The 23,135-nt window shown below is 55.2% G+C and overlaps 1 protein-coding gene across 2 annotated transcripts; it reads right to left on the bottom strand.

Moving 5' to 3' along the window:
• Nucleotides 1–1,443: 1,443 nt before the first annotated feature.
• Nucleotides 1,444–21,221, bottom strand: FTCD (formimidoyltransferase cyclodeaminase). Of its 2 annotated transcripts, none has more exons than XM_074321039.2 (14): nt 21,044–21,221; nt 20,044–20,227; nt 18,737–18,865; nt 17,322–17,410; nt 16,994–17,173; nt 15,667–15,804; nt 15,258–15,389; nt 7,221–7,282; nt 6,726–6,855; nt 6,341–6,502; nt 4,343–4,386; nt 3,990–4,128; nt 2,765–2,860; nt 1,444–1,812 (listed from the first exon to the last, which is right to left on the bottom strand). In XM_074321039.2, the coding sequence occupies exons 1-14, from the start codon at nt 21,095–21,097 to the stop codon at nt 1,516–1,518; spliced, it is 1,836 nt and encodes a 611-aa protein (XP_074177140.2). In that variant the 5' UTR covers nt 21,098–21,221; the 3' UTR covers nt 1,444–1,515. The 2 variants fall into 2 exon arrangements, with proteins under 2 accessions (XP_074177140.2, XP_019573143.3); XM_019717584.3 differs by having other exon boundaries at nt 1,444–1,715; nt 21,044–21,219.
• Nucleotides 21,222–23,135: the final 1,914 nt, after the last annotated feature.

Below are 23,135 nucleotides of genomic sequence, written 5' to 3'. Positions count from 1 at the left end.
AGAGCACTTTCTTCCCGTGAGGAGCACGACAGCCCAGCACCCAATGGACAGGGATGCACCTGCGATGCTAAGAAGCAGCCAGGCACGCAGGTGGGTCGTGGATGCCGTCCTGTGTATTCAAAGGTCAGCAAACAGGGAGAACTGGACTGTCATGTCTGAGGGCATGTTTGTGCCAAGCAGGTCTGCAGTACAGCAGGGTCGTGGGGTTAGGGGCCAGGGGAAGGGGGATTCCGTGATGGAGAGATGGCCACTCAGGACAAGCTTTGTCACAAATTGCTGAGTAATGGTCATTGTTTTGAGCACCTTTCTGACGTATCTCATATTTCACGATAAAACATTAAGAAGATACAGGAAGGATGGGTGAATAAAGCAACTGCCAGCAGGCGTCTGTCTGAATACAGACAGGGACGAGCTCAGCTGTCTCATTCAGTAGAACCCAGGCATCATGCATGACCTGCTCTCTGCCTGGTGACAGTGATGGGAGACTAAGAATATGCATGCACCTGTCGTGCCTGTGACTGTGGCTGCAGAGACAAACACCACACGGGCACAGAAGGGACTTCAGCAATTTCCTGGAGAGGCTGCGCAGGGGCGCTGCAGGGAGCAAGTGGGGAGCTGCTCTGCAGAACCCTGACATTCCGGTTTTTGAACTACCAAATACAACCTCCCTGCCAGAGCTGGTGGGGCGTGGCCCTCCCAAGCCCCAGGGGCCACAGGGCCACCTGCCTGGGCCGCTCTACACCAGGCTTCCTCAGCCCCAGCCCCAATGCTGCAGCTCACATCCCATGGTACACCTGGCCTCCTCCACCTGGGGCCCCATCCAGGATCCCTTGACCCCTCCCTCTGGTGCCATCGTCAGCTGGCATCTGGACCTGGACACCTGGATCTGGCCCGTGTGGGGCTGGGTCTTGTCTCCTTACCCCAGGTGTGGCCTTGCAGGGGAGGCCGCAGCAGGCAGAGGGGCTGGGGGCAGGGGGACAGCCATCCTGGGACCCCATCACTGGGCCTCAGACCCTCAGCCTCTGTAACAGAAGTCAGCATAGGCCTCCTGGGACGCCGGGCGTGACATTTCACCCCCACCCAGCCAGGACACGGGAAGTCTGCATGTCACTATCGCCCCCCCCGGGCATCTAGCTCACCTGCTCCTCCTCACGCCGCCTCACTGATACCTACCTGCCACCCCCCATCAGGAATGATGCAACAGGAGGGGACCCACTAGCCCCTGGGGGTCCCACTCATGCACACCCCACAGCCACCTTGCCAGACAGCCCGCACCAAGCCCCGGGCACTGAGTGACCACTGGCCAGGCTCAGGCCCTGCCACGTCTCACACATGTCCCCTGGTGTGCCGCCATTTCCTTCAGTCTCCCACTCACTGTCACCAGCCCTGTCCCTGCCCAATCAGCTCAGCCCTTTGCCCCAAACCCCAAACACACTCCACAGGCACAGGTGTGTTGTGACTTTACTGAAGGCCGCAGGTGACAGAGTGACACTGCCAACCCCAGACAGGCCCCACCTACCCCCATGCCCACTGTCTGGACCTCAAGAAGACCGTGCCGGAGGCCATCCTGTCCTGTAGGGCGAGCTGGGCCCTCTGGGGGTGCAGCATCCATGAGGTCCCACCCGCCGTCACCCCTGCCGCTCCTCCAGGCGGTCCAGCACCAGTGCCACCTGGGTCTTGGCTTCCTGAAGGAGGCTGGTGATGCGCTGCAGAGTCTGACAGACATAGCTCATCAGCTCCCGTGCCTGGACCCTGCCTGCCAGCTCCCTGTGCCCCTCTGGCCCGTCCACTCTGGGCTTCCTCGCAGGCCTCCTGGGGAGGGTGGAGGGACTCTCTGTAGGTCCTGAGATTTGGGGACGCCAGGCCCCATACCCCCCTTCTCCTGATCTTCCCACTTTAGCCACACCTGCCAAGGGTAGAGCTGTGTCCCCAAGGCCCAAAGGGGCAGCAGTCATGTGGCCAGTCCTTTAACCTGATGTCCACGTGGTGGGCAGTGAGTTCCCTGGAAGGCCAAGCTCAGCCTGGCCAGGGACTGGCCCCTGAGAGGCCATAGTGCCCCCTCCTCACCATGAAATTGTCCTTTAAAGATTATCCCGAGATGGCGCAGCCGGGCAGGAGCCGGGCAGGGCCGGGGACGGGTGCCAATGGGTGAGAGCTTTCCTTTGGAGTGACAAGAATATTCCAGAACTAGATGAAGGTGGTGACTGCATAATGCCATGTTGCACAAAGTGTGCTAAAGCCATGAACTGTACGTTCTCAAATGGTAAATTGTATGTTCCGTGAATTTCACCTCAATAACAATAGCAATGCAAGTATCGTGACTGCTGAAGCTAATTCCGTAGGTGGGCCACTGTTCTCTGAGGCCCTGTGTTGCCAGTGCCCAGTGTCGGGCCCGGCCATGCTAGGGGACGTCAACCCTGGGCAGCCCCACTGGGCAGGTGGGCACGGTGGCCACACTCGGCGTGGCCGAGCCACAGCTCCACGGAGGGTGCAGAGGCCTCGATGCTGCACCTTCCCGGTCCCCCAGCCAGGAACGTCTGAGCCCCACCAGCAGGGGAGAGGAGGTGCTACCACAGAATGCCCGAGGGAAGACAACAGACTGTCCTGGTGCGGTGGCCAGCCAACCAGGCGTCGCCCATCCCCAGAGGCTGATGACTGTCTCATCAGACAGGCTCTTCCCTTGGGGGCCTGCTGTCTGCGAACCACGGCCCTTGGGCCACCTGCAGGCCTCTCCGTGGCCCTGCGCTGAGCACCTGCTGCTCACCTGGTCCTTGAACTTGTCGTCAGTGATGTCTCGCAGATTGATGAGCACGTTGAAATACGCACCAAACATGCCCGTCTCCAGGGCTTTGGCTGCCACCTGCAGGGTGCGGGGACAGGGTTTGGGGGCAGCGTCTGGGCCCTCCCCACAAGCACCCCCCCGAGCCTCATACCTCCTTGGTAAGGACAGCAAACTGACCACGAGGGTCCCCCAGAGGATGGAGGTAACAACCGCAGCCCGACTCTCCCCCTTCGAGCTCAGAAAGCAAGGCCCCTCATCTGAACGGGGTCAGCCTCTTAGGCGTGAGCTCCAGGGAAGGCTGGGCCCCTTAGGTCACATTCCAGCTTGCCACCTGCCGGCCTCGGGGGTGTGGAGGTGACCAAGAGTGAGCAGGGTGGCCGGTCACTCGGGCAGAGAGAGCATCTGGGGCTGGGGGACCCCGTCCCTGGAGAGAATCATGGCCCTCCCTAGGGGTTCCCAGCCCCATGCCATCAAGTGTGCAGAGAGCCACCCTCAGCTGACTGTCAACGGCACAGGCCTCAGGTCTCCCTGACCCCATGCACCGAATGCTGCCTTGTGCCCGGCCCTGGCCGGAGCTGGCCACAGGTGGGGTCCTTAAAGAGTGCCAATGTGTTAGCTGTTCACAGAACCCTGTGGCACCAAGCAGGAGCCCAGAATGGCGGGAGCCATGGCCCCTGTGCCCAGGCCACTTCTGTTCTTGTCAGCCCACTGGCAGCCACCTCCCCAGGGAAGGACGGGACACTTCTCTGCAGCCCAGGACCAGACACTGAAAACAGGTGTCTTTCTTGTAAAGACCCTGTAAACTAGGCTCTCAGTTCGGGCTGCAGAAATCACAGACCCGGGCCCTCCATGCACAGGCTGTGGACCGTGTGATGTGTGTGTACCTGTGATCTGTCCTTGGTGTTTTCTAGAACCAGCAGGGGAAGGGGAGGGGGAGGCACAGGGAGGGAAGGATGAGGAAGAGGCGCCAGGATAGTCAGCGGTGGACTCTGGAGACACATTTGAGTTTCTGCCTCTCTGCTCTGCAACCTTGAACGAGATCCTGAATTCTCCACTTTCAAACAAGATGCATATGCCAGCCCGCTGGGCGGGACTGGCCGAGACCGCCAGTTTCAGGAAATGCCCATGAATGGCTCTGATGGCCCCTGGCCCACCACTGTCTGCACAGCAGCTGCCCGCCAGCGGGAGGCAGGGCCCCAGCACGTACCTGCAGGTCGGACCTGCAGGCCAGGTTCACACACAGGGCCAGCTTCTGCAATGCTGGCCACAGGGAAGCCACCGTCTCCGCCAGTGCCAGGGGCACCGCCACTGCCTGCCTCAGCCCCTCCTGCACAGCAGCCGAGCGCCTGAAATCAAGGGGGGCCAAGGGTCAGAGGCCAGGTGGCCCAGGGACCAGCCAGGGATGCCCAGACCCCACCCTGCCAGCTCAGTGCAGACAAAACCAGGGTGGAACAACAGGAAAACCATCCATTAATCACAAACACACACCCAGGGGGTGGCTTCAGTGGAACTGAGGTCCTTCCCAGGCACCTGATGTGCTCCCGACCTTAGGGCGCTCACCTGTCCCTTTCCTCAGGTGTGCTCCTGGGCAGCTTCATCGCTTCCTGCCGGAACAAGGCACAGAAACGCATGTGGTGAGGGGCTGGCTGTGCCCGGAGGCCAGGGGTGTCCTGGGAGGTCTCTGCGCCCCACCCCTCCCACAGCACCCTCCTCCAGTCATTGTTAAAAAGTGATGTAGGCAACAGTGTGACCCCCCCCATAAAGGTTCAAACTGTGTCCCCCACCCATCAAGGCGCCTCGGCCCAGGAACAGTCACGCCAGGTCTGTCGCTCTCCGCCCTCTGAGCTCCTGCTCCTTTGGTGGCTTCTGGGCAGGCTGCCGCCCTGTGCTGTGAGCACCGTGTCCCCACCTGCCCTCCTGCAGGACTTCCGGACACGCCCAAGGGCACAGCTGGCTGGGGACCGCGCCCATTCTACTTTTGTAGATTTGGCCAAATCTCTGCCCAAGTCATTACTAGTCAACAATGCCATCAGCCCTGCGAGAGGAGGTGACCCTGGCCCCAGCCAGACCTGGATCCTGCGTCACCCAAAGCTGCAGCTGACGGACACCGAGGCCCATTCCGGTGACCAGCCCCGCCTGTGTCTCCCTCTCCAGGAGTCCTGTCCCTGTAGGTGGCAGCAGGTCCTACGTGTGGGGTGTCAACCCTGGGCTGTCACAAGCTGCCGCCAGAGTCCCATCTGCTGAGGGCGCCTGCCCATCAGTCAGTTTTGTTTTCTCACTTATTGTGAAGGTTGTCGGGGGGCAAAGGGGAGGGCTAGCTAGCTTTTTGCTCCATCTGGAAATTAATTATGTATTTGGTGCAAGATAAGGATGCTCTGGTTTTTTTCCCCAGAAGTGCGTCTTCTTGCGGCTCACGGGGACTTACGCCAACAGTGTCGTCCCGCCCACACCCATGTGTGTGGCTGCCGACTGTCCCATCCCACTGTCTTATTTCCGGTTTTCTCCAACCACACACCTTTGTGATTGGTTTTCATTTTCTTTCCAGGTTTTTGATTGGATTTTCACTTTCCTACTCCCCTGGCCAGTTGTTTTCTGTTTATTCATCTGATTTCTAATCTCCAGTTCAGATGGTTACCTCTTCCCACTCACGGCTTATTCAGACGACACTGTTTGGGGCTCTTGTGCAGAACCGGCATTCCCTTTGTGGGCACACAGCACATGCAGCGGTCCCCGATGTCACCAGGGGTCACCCTGAGGACACCAGTGTCCCGACTTCTGGGTGGTGCAGCGTCCCCTCATCCCCTCACACCCAGCCTTCCCGCAAGGTGCTTCTGTCTGGAAACCTCTGGGACATCTGGCCTGCACCGCACGCCTTCTCGGGCACGTCCTCGCTGGTCCCATGCTGAGCTGCTCTCATCCGCCACAGTCCCATGTCCTAGCGGGAACCTCTTGGATCCACAGTGGGGCTTCTTGACCTTGAGCGTGAGTCCCTTGTCCCAGGTTCTCAGCCACACCCCTCCCTTCTGGGTCTAATCCACGGCCTCCCCTTGCTGTCAGGGTGAAACTGTCTTCTCCAGTCTCTCCGAGACCCTCAATCACCAGCTTTTCTCCTTTTAGGGTTTCTGTGGCTGCCCTTCCTGGGATGTGACCTTTTTTGGGTGGACCTCGCTCCCTTGTGGTGTCTGCAGGACTCAATGGACAGCTGGTGGAGGGGGAGGTGGGCCTGGGCTGCCCCGCAGGGAGGAGCCCTTGTCTGCCTCCCCCCAGACCCCCCCGCCCCTGCAGAGATGTGACCGTGGGTCAGCCTTCGCGGAACCCTCAGACCCACTGGACTCAGCCCTACAAGCAGGAGACAGAGGGGGAGGGAGGGGGGAAAAAAGGGGAGGGGAGGCCAGGCCACTGTCCCCTCCCCCAGCCCCTGGCCTCACACCTGTGCTTGCAGCAGCCCCTCCCCCAAGCTGGCCGCCCCAGCTCTCTGGGGCCCTGGCTGAACTTTCTCTCCTCTGGATCTCAATGTCCACTGACCACGCCCACCGGTGTGACCCTCGGGGCACTCACCAGGCAGGCCGCAAAGGCCCGGGCGTCCCTGTCCACCAGTGCTGTCAGCTGGGCTGCAGCCGCGTGGAAGGGCGGGATCAGGCGTCGCATGGTTGCGTCCAGGTGCTCAAACTGTCGCCTCCCGTAGGTCATCAGGCCGGCCATGCAGGCCAGTGAGGCGCCCTGGGGACAGTCACCCAGGGATAGTTCGCTGAGGGCTGGAGCCCCGCTGCCACCTGTCCCATCCACGCCCCCAGTTACCCCTGTCCTGCCATTGTCCCTACCCCACTCCTGTCCCCACGCAGTCCCTGTCCCCATTGCCATCCCTGCCCCACTCCTGTCCCCACCCCCATTCCTGTCCCGGTCATCCTCCCCATCCCTGTCACTATCCCCAGCCCTCACTCACCATGGCCGCACTGGCTGCTGCCACCGAGCCACCCCCTGGGGCCGCTGAGCGGGCACCCACCTCGCGGACAAATGCACACAGGGGCTTGTCCACCAAGCTCTGCTCAGGCCCATCATCGGGGACCAGGTACCTGTGGGGCCCGGGAGAGACAGGGGACAGAGTGCTGCGTCGTGTGAGGATGGAGATAGGGGATGGGCTCCTGAGTCACTTGGGGACATGCTGTGAAGGAAGGTCTGGCTCAGACCCTGGTTCCTGACTCCAGCCCATCCCCCCACCAACACAGGACAGGGGATGCAGCCCGGCGTGGGAGAGGCTGTGACCCCCTGGGAACCCCCATGAGGACGGGGCGGGACCTTGTTGGGACCTCACGGCATCCCCCAACCAGCCCCACACCTGCACAGCACCCTGGGGTTTGCTGATGAACAAGTGACCAAGCAAAAGGCTGTAGAAGGACTGAGGCTGGGGGGAGGGCAGAGGGGTTTGGGTGCTGCTCACTCAATGATTCGTTCCTTAGGGTTGAAGGGGGACAGGGAGTCTAGACCCAGCCGGTTCACCACCTGGAAAAGGAAGGGGACTGGTGACCGACAAGTGACGAAGGCCACCGAAGGGTCAGTCCAAACTCAGCTCACGGTGCATCCCCGCCCTGCCCCGGCCTTGGTGTGACACAGCCGGCGACACTCTCCCCCACTACAGGCCCTGCTGACCACTGGCTCCCCATCCAAATTGGGCCCACGTGGGAGAACACCCAGCCCAGAACAGGCACCCTGGCAGACTTCCTAACACGCCCACCCACCATGTCACCCCACAGGGAAACTGAGGCCCAAGGAGAGGAGCTGCTCACTTGGCCCTCGTTCTGAACCACATGGGCCTTCCCACGACACCACATGCAGGAACCCACCACTGGAAGGGGCCAGCAACACTGCCTCTTGGGACAATGTTTTATTGACAAGCTCGAGTGCCAATGACAGATCGGTACTACACTGCAGGAGCTGCCTGAACATAAGACTCGTTATGCGAGGAAAAGTGGATTTTACCTAAATTCAAAATAAAGTTGGAACAATCGCCATTTAAGATGAGAATTCTTTCCAACAAAAACATTCAAACATGTGATGGTGCCAGTGACACATTCCAAGCTCACTCAAGGTGACAACTCCACAAAAACAGGTGGTGACAAGTGCTGCTGAAGAGGAAGGAGCCAGCGGGGTGGGGTCCCGGTGTCCCTGAGAATGCGGGAATGGCTGGAGACCCCTGGAGAGTCACCTGTGGCGTCAGTGAGCAGCTTGGCAGGGCACTGCTGGTGCAGAAAACCTCCCGAGGAACAGAACTTTTCAAATGGAAGTGACGCCCAGGGGGCGGGCAGAAGGAAAAGGAAGCCTTTCAAGGCCGGGACGGGCAGGAAGATGACCAGAAGGGCCAGCTCACCCTGGAGCTGGGACCCCTGGGCACATCTGAGCACCTCTGGCAGACACTCCTGACTGGGGGCTCAGCCTTCAAAGAGTGGGGGCAGACTGGAGCCCCTGAAAGGTGACATCGCCAAGGGTGAATTAGAAGAAATGCCCACTGAAGGACGCACTGGCATTGTCCCCAATTTGGCCTGCCCGCAAGCCACCCTGCTGAAGGAGACAGGCTCACATCCACCTCCCCAGATCGGAGCTCCAAAGCTGCAAGCACAAGCCTCAGACTAAAGTGGCCGTGTGGTAGTGTCCCCAAGCACCTAGAAGGCAAACACAGGCATGGCACCCAGGGGTCCGAGAACGACCACAGATAAAGTTCTGAAGAACCCACACTCACAACCCAAAATCACAAAACACAGGAAGAAGCAAGTCAGGAGACAGAACCAGTGGAAACAATTGTCAAATCAGACGCAAAAGAGTGCGGCATCAGAACTTTCAGATAAACCGCGTGAAATATACGTTGGAGAATGGAAGACAGCACCAAATGTGTTACTACGGAGTAGATAAAGGTGGCAGAGGTGACAGCTTGTTCTGAGAAGCAGCATGAAGTCGCTGGCCACTAACACCTGTGGCTGGAATTTTGAGAGGAACAGCCTATTTGCAAATTCCAAAAGGACCTTCCCACCGAGCGCTCTTCAATCACGAAGGGAAAAACAGAGAGACTGCAGTGAAAACGCTGGCAGGGGACAGCACCTCCCCATGGACAGAGTTACAGCCTGAGATAAATGGGTACCATGGACTCCTGACACCACGATCCGAGGTCACCACGTCACTTCTGTGCTGCTCCTGCCACCAAAGTGGGACCACATCTAGTTGTGAGAAATGTCAGGTCAGCACCCGTGAGGGACACTTCACAAAACATCTGGCCCGTACTCTGTCTGTCAAGGTCGATGAAAGGCAGTAGGACCGAGGAACTGTTCCCGGTTGAAGGAGACAAAAGACATGACCACTAAATGCACAATGTCACATGGATCGGATCCTGCAGTGGAGGGTAAACAGTGTAATGGAAACTATTGGGACACTGATACAATTAATTATGGCCTGCAGATTAGGCGCTAGAATTGTATTAATGTTGCATTTCCTGAGTTTGATCATTGCTCTGTGGTTGTGTTAAGAGAATGTCCTTGTTCTTAAGAAACACAGTCTGAATAAATTAGGGGGAAAGGAGCACAGTGTTTTCAACCTGCTCTCAAATGGTCCAGACAAAAAAATACTATGATTATGGGAATACAGCGAGAGCAAAAATGCAAATGGAGCAGAATGCAAACAGCTGGTGAGTCTGGACAGAAGAAGGTTTTCTTGCACCTTTTCTGTAAGCAGGAAGCTACATCGAAATAAAAAGTACACAGACTATTAATATTACAGGTTGAGGAGATCCAAGGCGACGGAGTACACAAATGCTGGGCTTGCCTCATCCCGTGAACACATCACAATTACAACTAAATTATAGAACAATCAACCTGGAGAACCATCTGAAGTCTCGCTGAACAGACGTCCTATGACTGAAAATATAAAGCAGAAGCCACTGTGAGACTGGTACGAGGGGCAGAGACACGGAACGGGCCGCACACCTGCGTGTGGCGGCTGAGAATCAGGAGGGACATCTCAGGCAGGGAGGTTCCCACAGAGCAGAAATGGGCCCCAGCCTCACACCAGGCTCCCCAGCCCGGAGCACTGGTGCTGGGAAGAGGGCCCCCCACAACATCTGGCTGCGAACACAGTGGGGGTTCCAACCAGCCAGGTGGGACGGCAGGCGACGGAAAACCCTGCCTTCCTCCTAAACGGCCCGTGCACAAACGCACTCACTCGCAGGCACTCACCTTGGGCTCCAGCTGAGGGACGGTGGTTCAGGGGCCTCGGAGACAAACGGGGGCAGACTGAGGTGTGAAGCCTCGGGGTGGGGAGGGGAGTCCTGGAGAACAGTCAGCATCTTCCCTGTGAGAGATTCTCCTCCAGAGCAGCCCTCAGGCAGGCGCCATCTTTCCTGTGTTGAGCCCGCCCCTACGCTTATGGCCAAGTCTGAATCTGATTGGTCTGGTGAGCTCTGGGGCTCCGCCCTGCTGACTCACGCACTAGCTCTCGGCAGGAACCTTTATCAGCTGACTGAACCCTACAGAAGCCAGCAGGTGGCAGCAGGCCTCGGAGTGTCCTGGCTTTTTGCAGAGCTACCTCAGGCCTGGTACTGGTGGCAGCCAACCTTGGTTCCCAGTGTGGCCTCTCCCACATGCCTCCAGGTACAGCACAGGCAGCCGCCAAACATGGATCACTTTGTAGCCCACTTTGTAGGCAGTGGGTGACTTGGACCTGCACCAGAGCCCCTCCCAAGAGGCCCCAGAACCACTATACCTGGAGGTTAGCTTCAGACCACAGCAGAACACTGCCCAATAGGCCCACAAGAAGCACACAAAGGGTGGTCTGAACAGGCACCAGAACCCACTGGAGGTAAATTCCACTCAGTGCTGTAAGCCCCCTGCACAGCAGCTGTGGACATGGCCAAACACCACAGCGAGTCAGCCTGAGGGTCAATCCCACCCACTGACGTGTCAGTAGCAATCAAGGCTCAACTATACCAGGAGGACACACACACAATCCACACAAGGGACATTCCTGGAGCAACCAGAGCAGGTGACCAGGGGGACTGTACCAGGGCCCTACATGGCACCTACTACATAAGGCCACCTGGCCAAGACTCAGAGACATACCAGATCTACCTAATACATGGAAACAAACACAGAGAGGCAGCCAAATTGAGAAAACAAAGAAATAATTCCAAAATGAAAGAATAGGAGAAAAATCCAGAAAGAAAATTAAATGAAATGGTGGCAAGCGACCTACCGGATACAGAGTTTAAAACAATGGTTAAAAGGATGGTCAAGGAATTTGGTGAGAACTTCAACAAAGAGATAGCAAGCATAAGAGAGGATGCAGAAACTATAAAAAAGAACCAGTCAGAAGTGGAAAAAACAACTGAAATGTAGAATGTACTAGAAGGAATCACCAGCAGACTCGATGAAGTAGAGGATTGAATGATTTGGAAGACAAGGCAGCAGAAAACACCCAATCAGAACAGCAGAAAGAAAAAAGAATCCAAGAAAATGAGGGTAGTTTAAGAGACCTCTGGGACTACATCAAGTATAACAACATTTGTATCGGGCATACCAGGAGGAGAAGAGAGAGAGCAAGGGATTGAGAATCTATTTGAAGAAATCATGACTGACAACTTTACTAACCTGGAAGGAAATTGACACACAAGCCCAGGAAGTGCAGCGAGTCCCAAACAGGATGAACCCAAACAGGACCACACCAAGACACATTATAATTAAAATGCCAAAGGTTAACGACAAAGAGAAAATCTTAAAAGAAACATGAAAAAAGCAGTTAGTTACCTACAAGGAGACTGCCAGCTGATGTCTCAACAGAAACTTTGCAGGCCAGAAGGGACTGGCACAGAATATTCAAAGTGATGAGAAGCGAGGACTTATAAGCAAGATTACCCAGCAAAGCTATCATTTAGAATTGAAGGACAGATAAAGAGCTTCCCAGACAAGAAAAAGCTAAAGGAGTTCATCACCACCAAACCAGCATTACAAGGAATGTTAGAGGAACTTCTTTAAGATGAAATATATATATACAAGTGTGTGTGTGTGTGTGTGTGTGCGCGCGTGTGTGTGTATGAATAATAAAATGGCAGTAACTACATATCTGTCAACAATTACTTTCAATGTACATGGATCAACTGCTCCACTCAAAAGACACAGGAGGGCTGAATGGATAAGAAAACAAGACCCTTACATATGCCGCCTACAAGAGATTCACTTCAGATTGAAAGATACAGACTGAACGTAAAGAGATGGAAAATGTTGTTTCATGATAATGGGAACAAAACAAACAAACGAAAAATCTGGGGTAGCAATACTTATACCAGACAAAATAGACTTTAAAACAAAGGCTATAACAAGAGACAAAGAAGGACCCAGTAATCCTACTTCTGGGTATTTGAAGAAACCCAAAATGCTACTTCAAGGGGACGTGTGCATCCATATGTTCATTGCAGCATTGTTTACAATGGCCAAGATGTGGAGGCAGCCTGGTGTCCCTGAATGGATGAATGGATATAGAGGAGGTGGTACATATGTACAGTGGAATATTGCTTGGCCATGGAAGGGAATGGGGTCTTGCCATCTGCGGCAACATGGATGGACCTGGAGGGTATTGTGCTGAGTGGATTGTCAGACAGACAAAGACAGACGCAATGTGATTTCACTTATATGTGGAATCTAAAGAACAAAATAAACAAACAAAAGAGAAACACACTCATAGATACAGAAAACATTTTGATGGTTGACAGACAGGAGGCGGGTTGGGGGTGAGTGAAAAAGGTGAAGGGATGGAGAAGTACGAATTGGTAGTTACAAAGTCGTCATGGGGATTAAAGTGAAGCATAGGAAATACAGTCAATAATAGGGTAATAGCTATGCACAGTGCCAAGTGGGTCCTAGACTAACTCAGGAGGATCATTTCCTAAATTATATGAATGTCTAAGCACTGTTCTGTACACCTGAAATTAATATAAAATAATACTGAATGTCAACTGTAATTGAAAAATTAAAAAGGGGGAAAATGTGAAGGGGAATACGAGGTCCACATTTTCAGGTATAAAACAAACATGTCATGGGGGTGTAAAGTACAGCATGGGGATACAGTCAGTAATACTGTGATAGCCTAGGACAGTGTCAGATGGTTGCGGACTTATCATGGTGATCACTTTTTTAGGTCTATAAGTGTTGAATAACTATTCTGTACACATGAAATTAATATAGTACGCTAACTACATTTTTAATAAAATTCTTTTTAAAAATAAGAAAATAAAAGTCCTTCAGTACTATTCGATTCTTAAAAGAAAAGTTATACAAACTCTTACAAACGCTAGAGAGAGAACAAACTGGCCATGAACTGTGTCAGTGGCTTGGAAGTGAGGGCTGAGGAAACCACATGAATACAGGGGAAAATAAATGGAAAGAAAGTAGAGAAAAGATAGACTATACAGAAGGCTGAAAATGCTTCTAAAATGTAATCGGTGTCCCTGAAGTCAAAGAACCAAATAAGTGGGTCAAAAATATAATAGAAGAGAAAATTGCTGAAACTAAGCAGGAATGGAATCTATAACCACGGGAACACTTTCCAATGGAAAAGGTAACGTAAAATAATCAGCAGCAACACGTACAAGGCAGGCATTGAATTTCAAGGACAAGTAAGGAATTCCTCAGATGTCAGGGCGAAAGCACAGGTCACCTGGGTGGGGGGGAGATGGCCAGGTGGCCTTAGACCGACCCCCCACCCCCACCCTGTGACACTTATTTCCGGAAGATGGTAAGGATACGTCTGCAGCATTCTCCAAGGAAAAGAAGTGACTTGGAATGTTGGTTGTCCAACTGTCTTGTGAGAATAAAGTCACAGAAGGACATTCTCCAGCCACCAGGATCCACAGAGTGACCTCCCACGAGGCTTTCATCACAACTCTGTTTAATGTGAGCTGCAGCCAACAAACAGACGAGGAAGGAGGCCGGCAGGAAAAGAGAGCGATGCACATGGACCTCACTTAGGTATAGAGCTAAGATTCGTTACCGGTGCATATTTCGTAGGTTTGACACATGTGGGTATGGATACAGAAGGTCAATGTTATATATCTGACCATCTAAAAATAACAACATCACACTTTAAATGTGGAGCAGAGATGACCGTGCACACGAGTGTATGAATTTCCTTGTCTTTCTTCACCGAGTCAACAGACGTTGTCTAGTCTTAATAAAGTACTGAAGGGTTAAGAGTGTTATTTAAACTTAAAACGTAAAACACTTCGAACTAATAAATGAATTCAGCAAAGTAGCTGGGTACAAAGTCAATGCACGATAGTCAGCTGCATTTCAACACAGGAACAGTGAGCAATCGAAAAAAGAAATTAGAAAACAATTTCATTTACGATTGGTCCAAAAAGAATAAAATATTTAGAGATTAATTAACCAGTGAGGTGAAACACTGCACACTGAAAACTACAAAACACTGCTAAAGGATTTATGTCAGTAAATGGAAACACGTCCCAGCAGCTGCATAGAAGACTTCCTGATAAGACGACACTACGACCCAAAGTGATCGCAGACTCCATGTGATCACTAGCAAAATCCCAACCATGTTTTGTGCGGAAATAGAAAAACCCACACTGGCTGGTGGTGGTGACTGCACAGCGTGACGAATGTATTTAATATTACTGAACTGTACAGTTAAAAACGGATAAGATGGCAAAAGTTATGTTCTGTGTATTTCTTGCCACAATAAAAAAAAGAAAAAAATTAACCACCAAAAGAATCCCTCTAAAAAATACTGTAATTAAAAAAAAACAGGAAATAGAAAGAAGAAAAGGTGGGAGTAAATACTGTGTGCGTGTATTTCTTTTTTCATTTTCATAGAAAGCAGTCAATGTACTGATAAAAATTGATAATCTGAAAATTTGGATATAATTTTAGAATTGAAAAAATCCATAAAAAGAGGGACATATATTAAGTTATAACAGTAATCACCAGAATACCTACAAAATAGACTTACTCTTCCATATATAGTAACCAGAAGGAACCACCCCCACACACACACCCCATACCTGAAAACAAAACAAAACTAAGTCCAGACATAACTGCTAACCCGGCAAATCAACTACCAGACAAAAACTTTCAGAGAAATCCAGTCATGTGCTCAGTGTAAGAAACCCTCAAAACAAAATGGCTCAGAAGCCAGAGCGACAGAAGCCAGGCCCTTGGCTGGTGGAACTCAAGGCAAGGGTATCCCATGGGACAGATGGAACTGCGTTCTAAAGCCAATGGACCCAAGGGTCAGACCCCGCCTGCTCACCTGGAGGGTCCCTCACCCACATCCCAAAGGGCGAGGAGACCGGGAAGCTCCAGGACGATGCCAGAAGCCAGGGACACGCTGCAGGCGCCCCCAGCACCCAGGCCCGCTCCCAGGAGCGTGGGGCTCACTCAGGTCCCACTCCCACCGTTGGCTGGACACTCGCTCGGGGCTCACCCACCAGCCGGATCCGCTGCTCCTCCTCCAGGACAAAGAGGTTCTCCTTCTCGCAGTAGAAGGTTGCGGCGTCCAGGATGGCTTGCAGGGGCACCAGGCCCACCAGCTGTGAGCCCACCACCGGGAGGCTCAGCTCCTGCACGTGCGGGTCCATGTCAGCCCATGGCTGGGCTCGAGAATGCCGGGGGGTGGGGGAGAAGTGCCCCACTCACCTGAGCGTCCCCTCCCAGAAGGGGACACCACCCTTCTCACCTGAGCGTCCCCACCCAGAAGGGGACCCCACCCTTCTCACCTGGAGGGTCCCCACCCAGAAGGGGACACCACCCTTCTCACCTGGAGGGTCCCCACCCAGAAGGGGACACCACCCTTCTCACCTGGAGGGTCCCCACCAGGGAAGGCCGCCACCCACTCACCTTGGCTTCTCTGCAAGTCTCCTCGTAGACTGTGTGCAGGGCCGTGACCTCAAAGTCCAGCAGGTTAGTGGACACCTGAGCCAGGTTCTTCTCATCCAGGTACCAGCCAATGCCCTGAACCTTCTTCAGACGTCCTGGCTGCAAAGGAAAAGCCTTTCCCAGCCCAGGCCCTGTCCCTCCTCCCCTTGCCCTGCATCCCCCAGCTGCCCGGGGAGGCCCCCCTTCCTCCCCAGAGGCCTGGATGAGGCAAGTGCTTTGACCCACTGTGGCCTGCAGGTGTGGTGCTGCCCCATGGACGGTGTGTGTCCCTCCACCTTGCTCTCTTACCTGAGCCAGCAGGAAGGGGTCTGCCCTCCACAAGGAAACTGAGGCCCCAAAGGGCCAGGTCCCAGGATGCCCGCCCCCATGGACACCAGGCTCAGACCAAACCCACCTTCTGGCCAGCACTCCACCCACACTGTGTCCTGGGGGCCAGCCTGGGGCCACCCCCACCCAACTCCAAACTCCTGTGTTTGGTCCCTTCCTCCCATCCCACCCCTCAGCCCAGCAGGGCTCGCAGCCTCTCATCCTTGGAGCGACTCAGCCCACCTGAGGAGGGAACTCTGACCCCCAACTTCAGCCAGAGCACAAAGAAAGGTTTGGGGTTCTCCATGCTTTTGTGTTATTCTTACACAATGGCCTCTGCGGGCCAGGGAGCTGGTCTCTGGGTGGGGGACTAATGGGTGAGCAGGGCATTGCCCCACCCCCTTCGCCAGGTATCCTTATGTCTACCTGTGTGTAACTCAGACTTTGTACAGGAGTGAAGCTCAAACTAGATGACAGATGCCGTGGCAGACGACGTGAGTCAGGGCACCTGAGGGTACCTAGGCATACCTGGGGGCACCTTGGAATACCTTGGGGTACCTGGGAGTCTCTGCGGGTACCTGGGAATACCTGGGTATACCTGGGAGTACCTGGGGGTACCTGAGAGTACCAGGGTGACCTGGGCATACCTGGGGGCACCTAAGAGTACCGGGTGACCTGAGAATACTTGGGTGCACCTGGGAGCACCTGAGGAAATCTGGGGGCGCCTGGGGCTCAGGAAGTATCTGTCTTCCTGTCAGCACGGAAATGCTGCAATATTTCAACCACAGGTATGGCCCTGCCTGCGTCCATGGAAAGTGTCCTTTAAAGCAAGTGCTCCCCCACTTCAAATGTGGCAACCCCACCCAGTCTGGTCCCACATACATGGACACTGAGGCCCAGCCTCTCACCCCATCTTTCAGCCCCTGGGGTCCATGGGGACCTGCCCAGCCCACGGAGGGCACGCGAGCCAACTGCCTCTCACCTGGTCGGGCCCACGGCCCTGCTCCCGCAGGTTGAGGGCTATGCGGTGCGCCTGCTCCTTGGTGCTGAGCAGGTTGATGTTAAAAGCGATGAGGAACTTCCGGGCCCCCGTGGCTGTGGCCCCCCAGCTGGGGACGAAGGAGCTGGGGCCAAAGTCGGGCGCCCACTCTGCCTGCTTGAGCTGTGGGGACACTCACAATGGGGCAGTGTCCCATGGGAGGGAGGTACCCGCAGGGAGGGGATGCCCTGCTGGGTTGGGGGGAAGGAGGAGGGCACCCACCCCTGCGGGGAGCCCCCCAGACCCGCCCTTGGGGGGAGGGAAATGGCACCTTCTCAGGCAGGGCCTCGTACTCCCCGGCTCGGATGGCCGGCAGGGTCCGGCGGCTGGCCGTCTGCGCTGCCTCGCCGTACAGGTACACTGCAAGGGGAGCCCGGCAGCTCAGCGCCTGGTGGCCGTGACCCAGAACCCCCTTCCCAGAGGAGAACCCAGCAGGGTACCTGGGACAGACCTCCCTCGGCTCCCTCCCTCTGGGAGCGCCCTTTCTCTGTGCCTCGTAGGATGGGTGTGGGCGGTCACTGCTGGACACTCAGGCCAGGCCAGGATCCCTCCTCTGCCCACCCAGGGGCAGGGCAGGCCCCAGCTCTGCTACTTCCCCACACACAGACGCCCCTAAAAAGCCATCGCCCCGACCACTAGAGTCAGGAGCGGACATGGGGGCATGCACTGGAAGGACGCTCACATTCTTTCTAACATGTATTTCCGTTGTACAATAAAGATGACCACAAATGAAGGAACACAGAGAAAAGAAAACGGAACTCACCACCAGCCCCAAGACCCACGTGAGCACAGAGACATGTGTGCGTGTAGGTGTGTGTGTGCGTGTGTATGTGTGGTGTGTGATGTGCATGGGGGGGTGTGTAGTGTGTATGTGTTGTGTGTGTGTGTGGGGGGGGTGCGTGATGTGTGTGTGTGCATATGTGTGTGTGGTGTGTGGGGGGAGTGTGTCTGGTGTGGGTGTGGTGTGTGAGCGTGTGTGTATGTGCATGTGTATGTATGTGCATGTGTGTGCATGTGGTGTGTATGTGTGGTATGTGAGTGTGTGGTGGGTGTGCATGTGTGTGGTGTGTATGGTGTGTGCACATGTGTGCATGTGTGAGCATGTGTGTGCGTGTGTGAGCGTGTGTGCTTTGCGTGCAGGTGTGCACGCGTGTGTACTTGTGAGTGTGTGTGCACATGTGTGAGTGTGTGTGCACGTGTGTGAGCATGAGAGTGTGTGTGCGCATGTGTGAGCGTGTGCATGTGTGTGTACGTGTGTGTCCATGTGTGCGTGTGTGTGCACGTATGCGTGTGTGAGTTGTGTGACCATTTGTGTGCACACCCCCACGCGACCCCTAGTCTGTGCTCACAAGCCCTGTGCCCCCTGCTCCTGAGGGCCTTTGTTCTGGGGCATTTTCTCCCCAAGTGAAATGATCCCTAGGAGCCACGTGGGCTGTCACAGTTGTCCCCACACCTGGCTAAGTCACTTTACACAGCGGCTGTGGTCCGCTGCCCCGAGCATGTGTGAGAGGCCAGGACCGCCCTGAGGCTGGGCTTCCCCTGGGTCAGTCACGTGATGCAGGACAGGGACAGGTTCCTACATGCCATTTGCTCATTCACGGGAGGCAAGTGATCTTTTAAGAATCTGATGGAAACTGAAACCGAGTGAGGAGGGGCTGGCTGGGACCCCCTCCTGGAGACACTCACCGGGCACACCCAGCTCCTCTGCCAGTCGCTGTCCGAAGGCCTGGGCACAGAGCACGCACTCCTCCATGCTGACACCCCTCACTGGGATGAAGGGGCACACGTCCAGGGCGCCCATGCGAGGGTGCTCCCCTGCAGAGAGATGGGGATTGAAGGAGGCGGCCTGGCTGTGGGCCGTGAGCAGGGGCTCATCTGTGGCCCCATCTGCCAGCCATCTGCGCACCCAGCTGTTTACACCAACCACAGGGACCCTCGAGAAGCAGGCCTCAGCGCTCTGGCACCTCTCTGTGCTAAAAACAGTGTCAATGGAGCCGCCTAAAAATGGAGCGGGGCTGCCGTCCCCGAGTTGCTGCCTGGCCCGTCTCACTCCTCAAACCTTGGAAAGTTAAAACAGCACAAAACAGCCCTTGCACTGGGACTGAGCAATGTGTCCCCAAGAGCTGTTTGCAAGGGTAACAGGAAAGCCGCCATTACGACTCCGGGACTGGACGTTAAAGACGCTCATAGAACCCGTGTCACTGTGCTGTCACCTGCACTCAGAGCAGCCTTCCTTCTACGGATGGAACCGCCCCCTGCCCTTGTCGTCCGCACCCCGGCCTGTCTCCTCTGGCGGCCACGGCTCTGCCTGAACCACGCTGCGTGAACAGCTCTTCTTATGGATCCCAGCAAAGGCTCCCCAAGGCCTCGCACTTGGAAGGCCTTGGACTTTCAAGGGCTCGCTATAAACCCAGCCCTCGCCCACCAGCCACAAAGACACCTCCCCTGGGCTGCCAGGTTCCCGGTGAGTCCTTGTCAGCTGCAAGGCCGCCTTCGCCCTGCGCTGGCCGCCCATCCCTCCCTCCCCTGGCAGCTGCCAGTCCAGGCTGCATTCCAGGGCGTCCTCAAAGGCCAGCAGACCCCCAGGGTGGGCCATCCCTGTCCCCAGCACGTCTCCCCTCCCCCAAGGTGGCTTCTTGCTTTGAGATGAGCCCAACTCTTCAGCACTTGGGGCCACCTACGAAGTTCCTTCCTGTGGGCCTGGACTCCCCCGTGAGCGGCCAGAGACCTTTGAGCTTGCCCGTCACCCTGACCGTGTTTGCCTTTGTGGGCTGTTGACAGGTTGGTTTCCAGCAAGGCCATGTCCCTTGACCCCCCAGCCCCGGGCCTGCTCAGAGGGCATGAGCCTCACTGCCAGCCCCACACGGAAACGTGGGCGGGAGTTGCCACGCACCGTCGCCCCGCACAGCGGGTTCACCCTTCAGAGGCCCTGGGGTCCTCCGAGGAGAAGCTCCACACCCCACGCCATGCCCATGGGCGAGGACGGCCCCCACCTTTGTGCATGCGCATGTCTATCAGCCGGAAGGCAGCGCGGGCAGCATTGAGGGCCCCATCTACCACGTCCTCCGGCCGCCCCACGAAGGTGTAGACGGTGCGGTTGGTGGAGGGGCCGGCATCCACGTCCAGCAGCACACAGCCCGGGGTCCGCACCACAGCCTGGGAGATGGCTTCGATCACCTGGGGACGAGAGCCCCGCCCAGTTCTCGATTTCCCCACTTGGAAGAGGGGCAGGAGCTTCGGAGGTGGCCATGCCTCTCCTGTCCCCAACACCCCCAAAGCTGTGCCTAGGAGCTGGCGCTGAGCCTTCGGGAATTCCTCAAAGAGTGGGAGCCTGGGGAGACCCGCTGCTGGCTGTAGTCACCACAGAGGGGGCAATGGTGGCACCCTCCAGGAGAAACGGACGCAGGAAGCAGAACCCAGGCGGAGGGGCTGCAGGGGCTCCGAGACGGTGACCTGCAGGCCAAGGTCACAAGGCTCAGGGCTCCAGTGGGAGCATCTGCATTGGGGGAGGGGCATGAAGGGCCCGGAACCTTCTGAGGTGACAGGCAGGCCCATGGTTGGAAGTGGCCTCAGGACCCAAAGTGCTCTGTGGCCCTCAGTAGCCGGTCCCAAAGCTCTGTGCCTCAGTTTCCCTGATGACGTGAGTATAACAATAGTGCTCACCTGGTAAGGTGTGGGGGGGAGGCAGAGGAACCATGGTGGGGACCCTCAAATAGCCCCGTGGGTTGTGCTTGGGGTTGGGGGGGGCATTTCCATAAGAGACCAAATGATTGGCCCAAACCTGGAGGCAGGACCCCTGCCTGACTGCCCCACCGCTGCCCCCTTCCTCAGCCCTGGGTCAGTCACTTCTAAGTCCCCCTGTTCACAGAGCACGTCCCTGAGGGCTGACAGGAGTGGTGCCTTCTGAGGGAAGACAGTCCCCACACCTCACACCCAGGAGGCCCCCGGGCCCCATGTGCTGCCCCTGGCCTGCTGCCCTCACCGGCACCTCACCTCTTGGTTGTTTCCCTCCGAGAAGTTGGGGACACATTCCACCAGGCGGGACATGGTCTGGGCCTTGGTCCTTGATGGGGACGCTCGTCTCACAGGGTAGGAGGTAGGCGGGAGGGACTGGATGCTCCAGCAGCCGGTGGGGCCTTTATACTCGCCACCCGGCTGCTTATTAACGACCAGTCACGGTGGGGAGAGGGACAGGCCGGGCCCTGTGCAAACATGGAGCGGTCCGGGGAGGGGCTGAACCAGGACGCCCACGATGTGATGACAGAGGAGGAGGGATCGCTGTGCCCAGGTGGCCGCCCTGAGAGAAGAGCCTGTGACCTGGCCCCCTCAATGGGGAGGTCATCCACAGACTGTGACCTCAGGTCAGCACAGACTGCAATCCCAGCGTGGCTCACAGCCACCTGGTGGCCATGTGTGTGACCTCGCTCATGAAACTCCCGGTGACGCTCTGGGCCTCTGTTTCTTCACGTAAACACCCAAACCTCAGGGCAGCGGGGGGGCAAAAGAGGGGCTGCGAGGACCCAGCCCTGGCCCTGCTCTCGGCAGAGCTCAGCTCGGCTGTCAGGTAGGGGCCTGGGAGGGGAGTGAGTGTGTGCAGGTGTGTGGGTCCCCAGTGGGGCAGGTGGCCAGCCAGGCCCCAGCTCGCCAAGGCTGGAGGCTCCCCCTGAAGGGGCAGCTCTTCCACAGCCAGCAGCACAGGGCTGCAGCTTCCCTATGAAGCCACTGGGGCTGTGGGCAGGGGCTGACCACCCCACTGCGAGGGTAAATACACATTTAGAAGAGAACTGAATCTTCTGTTGCAAAACGGAAAGGGACCTTTCCTCTCCTCCCTTTCCTTGGCGTGTCCCCTGGGAAACCTGGGGTGCTCCGTCCTTTCTCTGCCTTTGAGAGGGAAAAACATTTAAAGAGACCCTATTCTGGGTCCCTAGTGTTTCCCTCTGAATTTTAGGATAAGCTTGTCAATTTCTGCAAAGAAGCCAACTGGGATTTTGATAGAGATTGTGTTGAAATCTGTGGAACATTTGTGGAGTTTCGCCATCTTAATGATACTGTCTTCTAATCTGTGAACACAAGCTGTCTTCCCGTTTATTTAGTTCTTCTTTAATTTCTTTCAACAACGTTTTGTCGTTTGCAGTATACTCCTTCCCTAATCACTTGGCAAGGCTACAGAAGTTTCCCAGGAGTTGAAGCTGAGAACCAGACACAAGACACAGAAGCAAGTTACTGCAGACCAGACGAGGAATGTGGTGGAGGAGCAGAGTGCAACCCCCTGCTGTATTAGTGCATGCCTCTTCCTCTCGACAGGAATCAGTGACCTGCCCTCCCTCCCTCCCTCTCTCTCTAAAGCATAAATTAGGTGGAAGAAATGAGCTACCCCTGAGATGTTCTAGAAATCATTCGTCGTCCAACCTGGGCCTTCCAAGATCCACCCAGAAACCTATTCTTCAAAGAAAAAAGTCAATAAATTTGATAAATCTCCTTTACTACAAAAAAAAAAAGGACACAAGTAACCACTACCAGAAATTAGATATGGCATCACCACAGACCCTCCAGACGTAAAGGATAATGACAGAATATTAGGAACAACCTTATGCCAATAAATTTGACAACTTAGATGAAATGGACCAATTCCTTAAAAGACACAAAAGCTCACTTTTGTGGTAGAACTACCAAAGCACACTTAAGAAGAGATAGATAATTTGAATAGCCTTATATCAACTAAGGAAATTGAATTTGTGGAAGGGAAATATTCCTACAAAGAAAATTCAAGGCTGAGATTAAGAAGTACAGATTAGTACTTACAGCATAGTCACGGGGATATAGGGTGTAGCAGAGGGAATCTAGTCAATGATATGGTAATAAGTATGTATACTGCCAGGTGGGGACTAGACTTACAGGGGTGATCGCTTCATAAGTTATAGATGATCTAACCACTCTGCTGTGCACCTGAAACTAATATGAAAGAATGTTGAATGGCAACTGTAACTGAAAGTAATAAATAATAACAAATAAAAAGCAATATCAACAAAAAGAAGAAAATTCAAGGCTCAGTAGTAAATTTTACCAAATATCTAAGGAATAAATA

The sequence above is a fragment of the Rhinolophus sinicus genome, chromosome 17 (assembly GCF_057876585.1).
Source record: "Rhinolophus sinicus isolate RSI-liver-muscle chromosome 17, RSI-T2T, whole genome shotgun sequence".
NCBI classification, from domain to species: domain Eukaryota; kingdom Metazoa; phylum Chordata; class Mammalia; order Chiroptera; family Rhinolophidae; genus Rhinolophus; species Rhinolophus sinicus.
This window is presented reverse-complemented; position numbering and strand designations above follow the sequence as displayed.

Coding starts and splice junctions, on each gene's coding strand:
- FTCD (XM_074321039.2), bottom strand. CDS start 21,097: ATGTCCCGCCTGGTGGAATGTGTCCCCAACTTCTCGGAGGGAAACAAC. Junction 17,174..17,321: donor ACGAGGCCCTGCCTGAGAAG/GTGCCATTTCCC, acceptor GTGTCCCCACAG/CTCAAGCAGGCAGAGTGGGC. Junction 4,387..6,340: donor GGGCCTTTGCGGCCTGCCTG/GTGAGTGCCCCG, acceptor TTGTTCCGGCAG/GAAGCGATGAAGCTGCCCAG.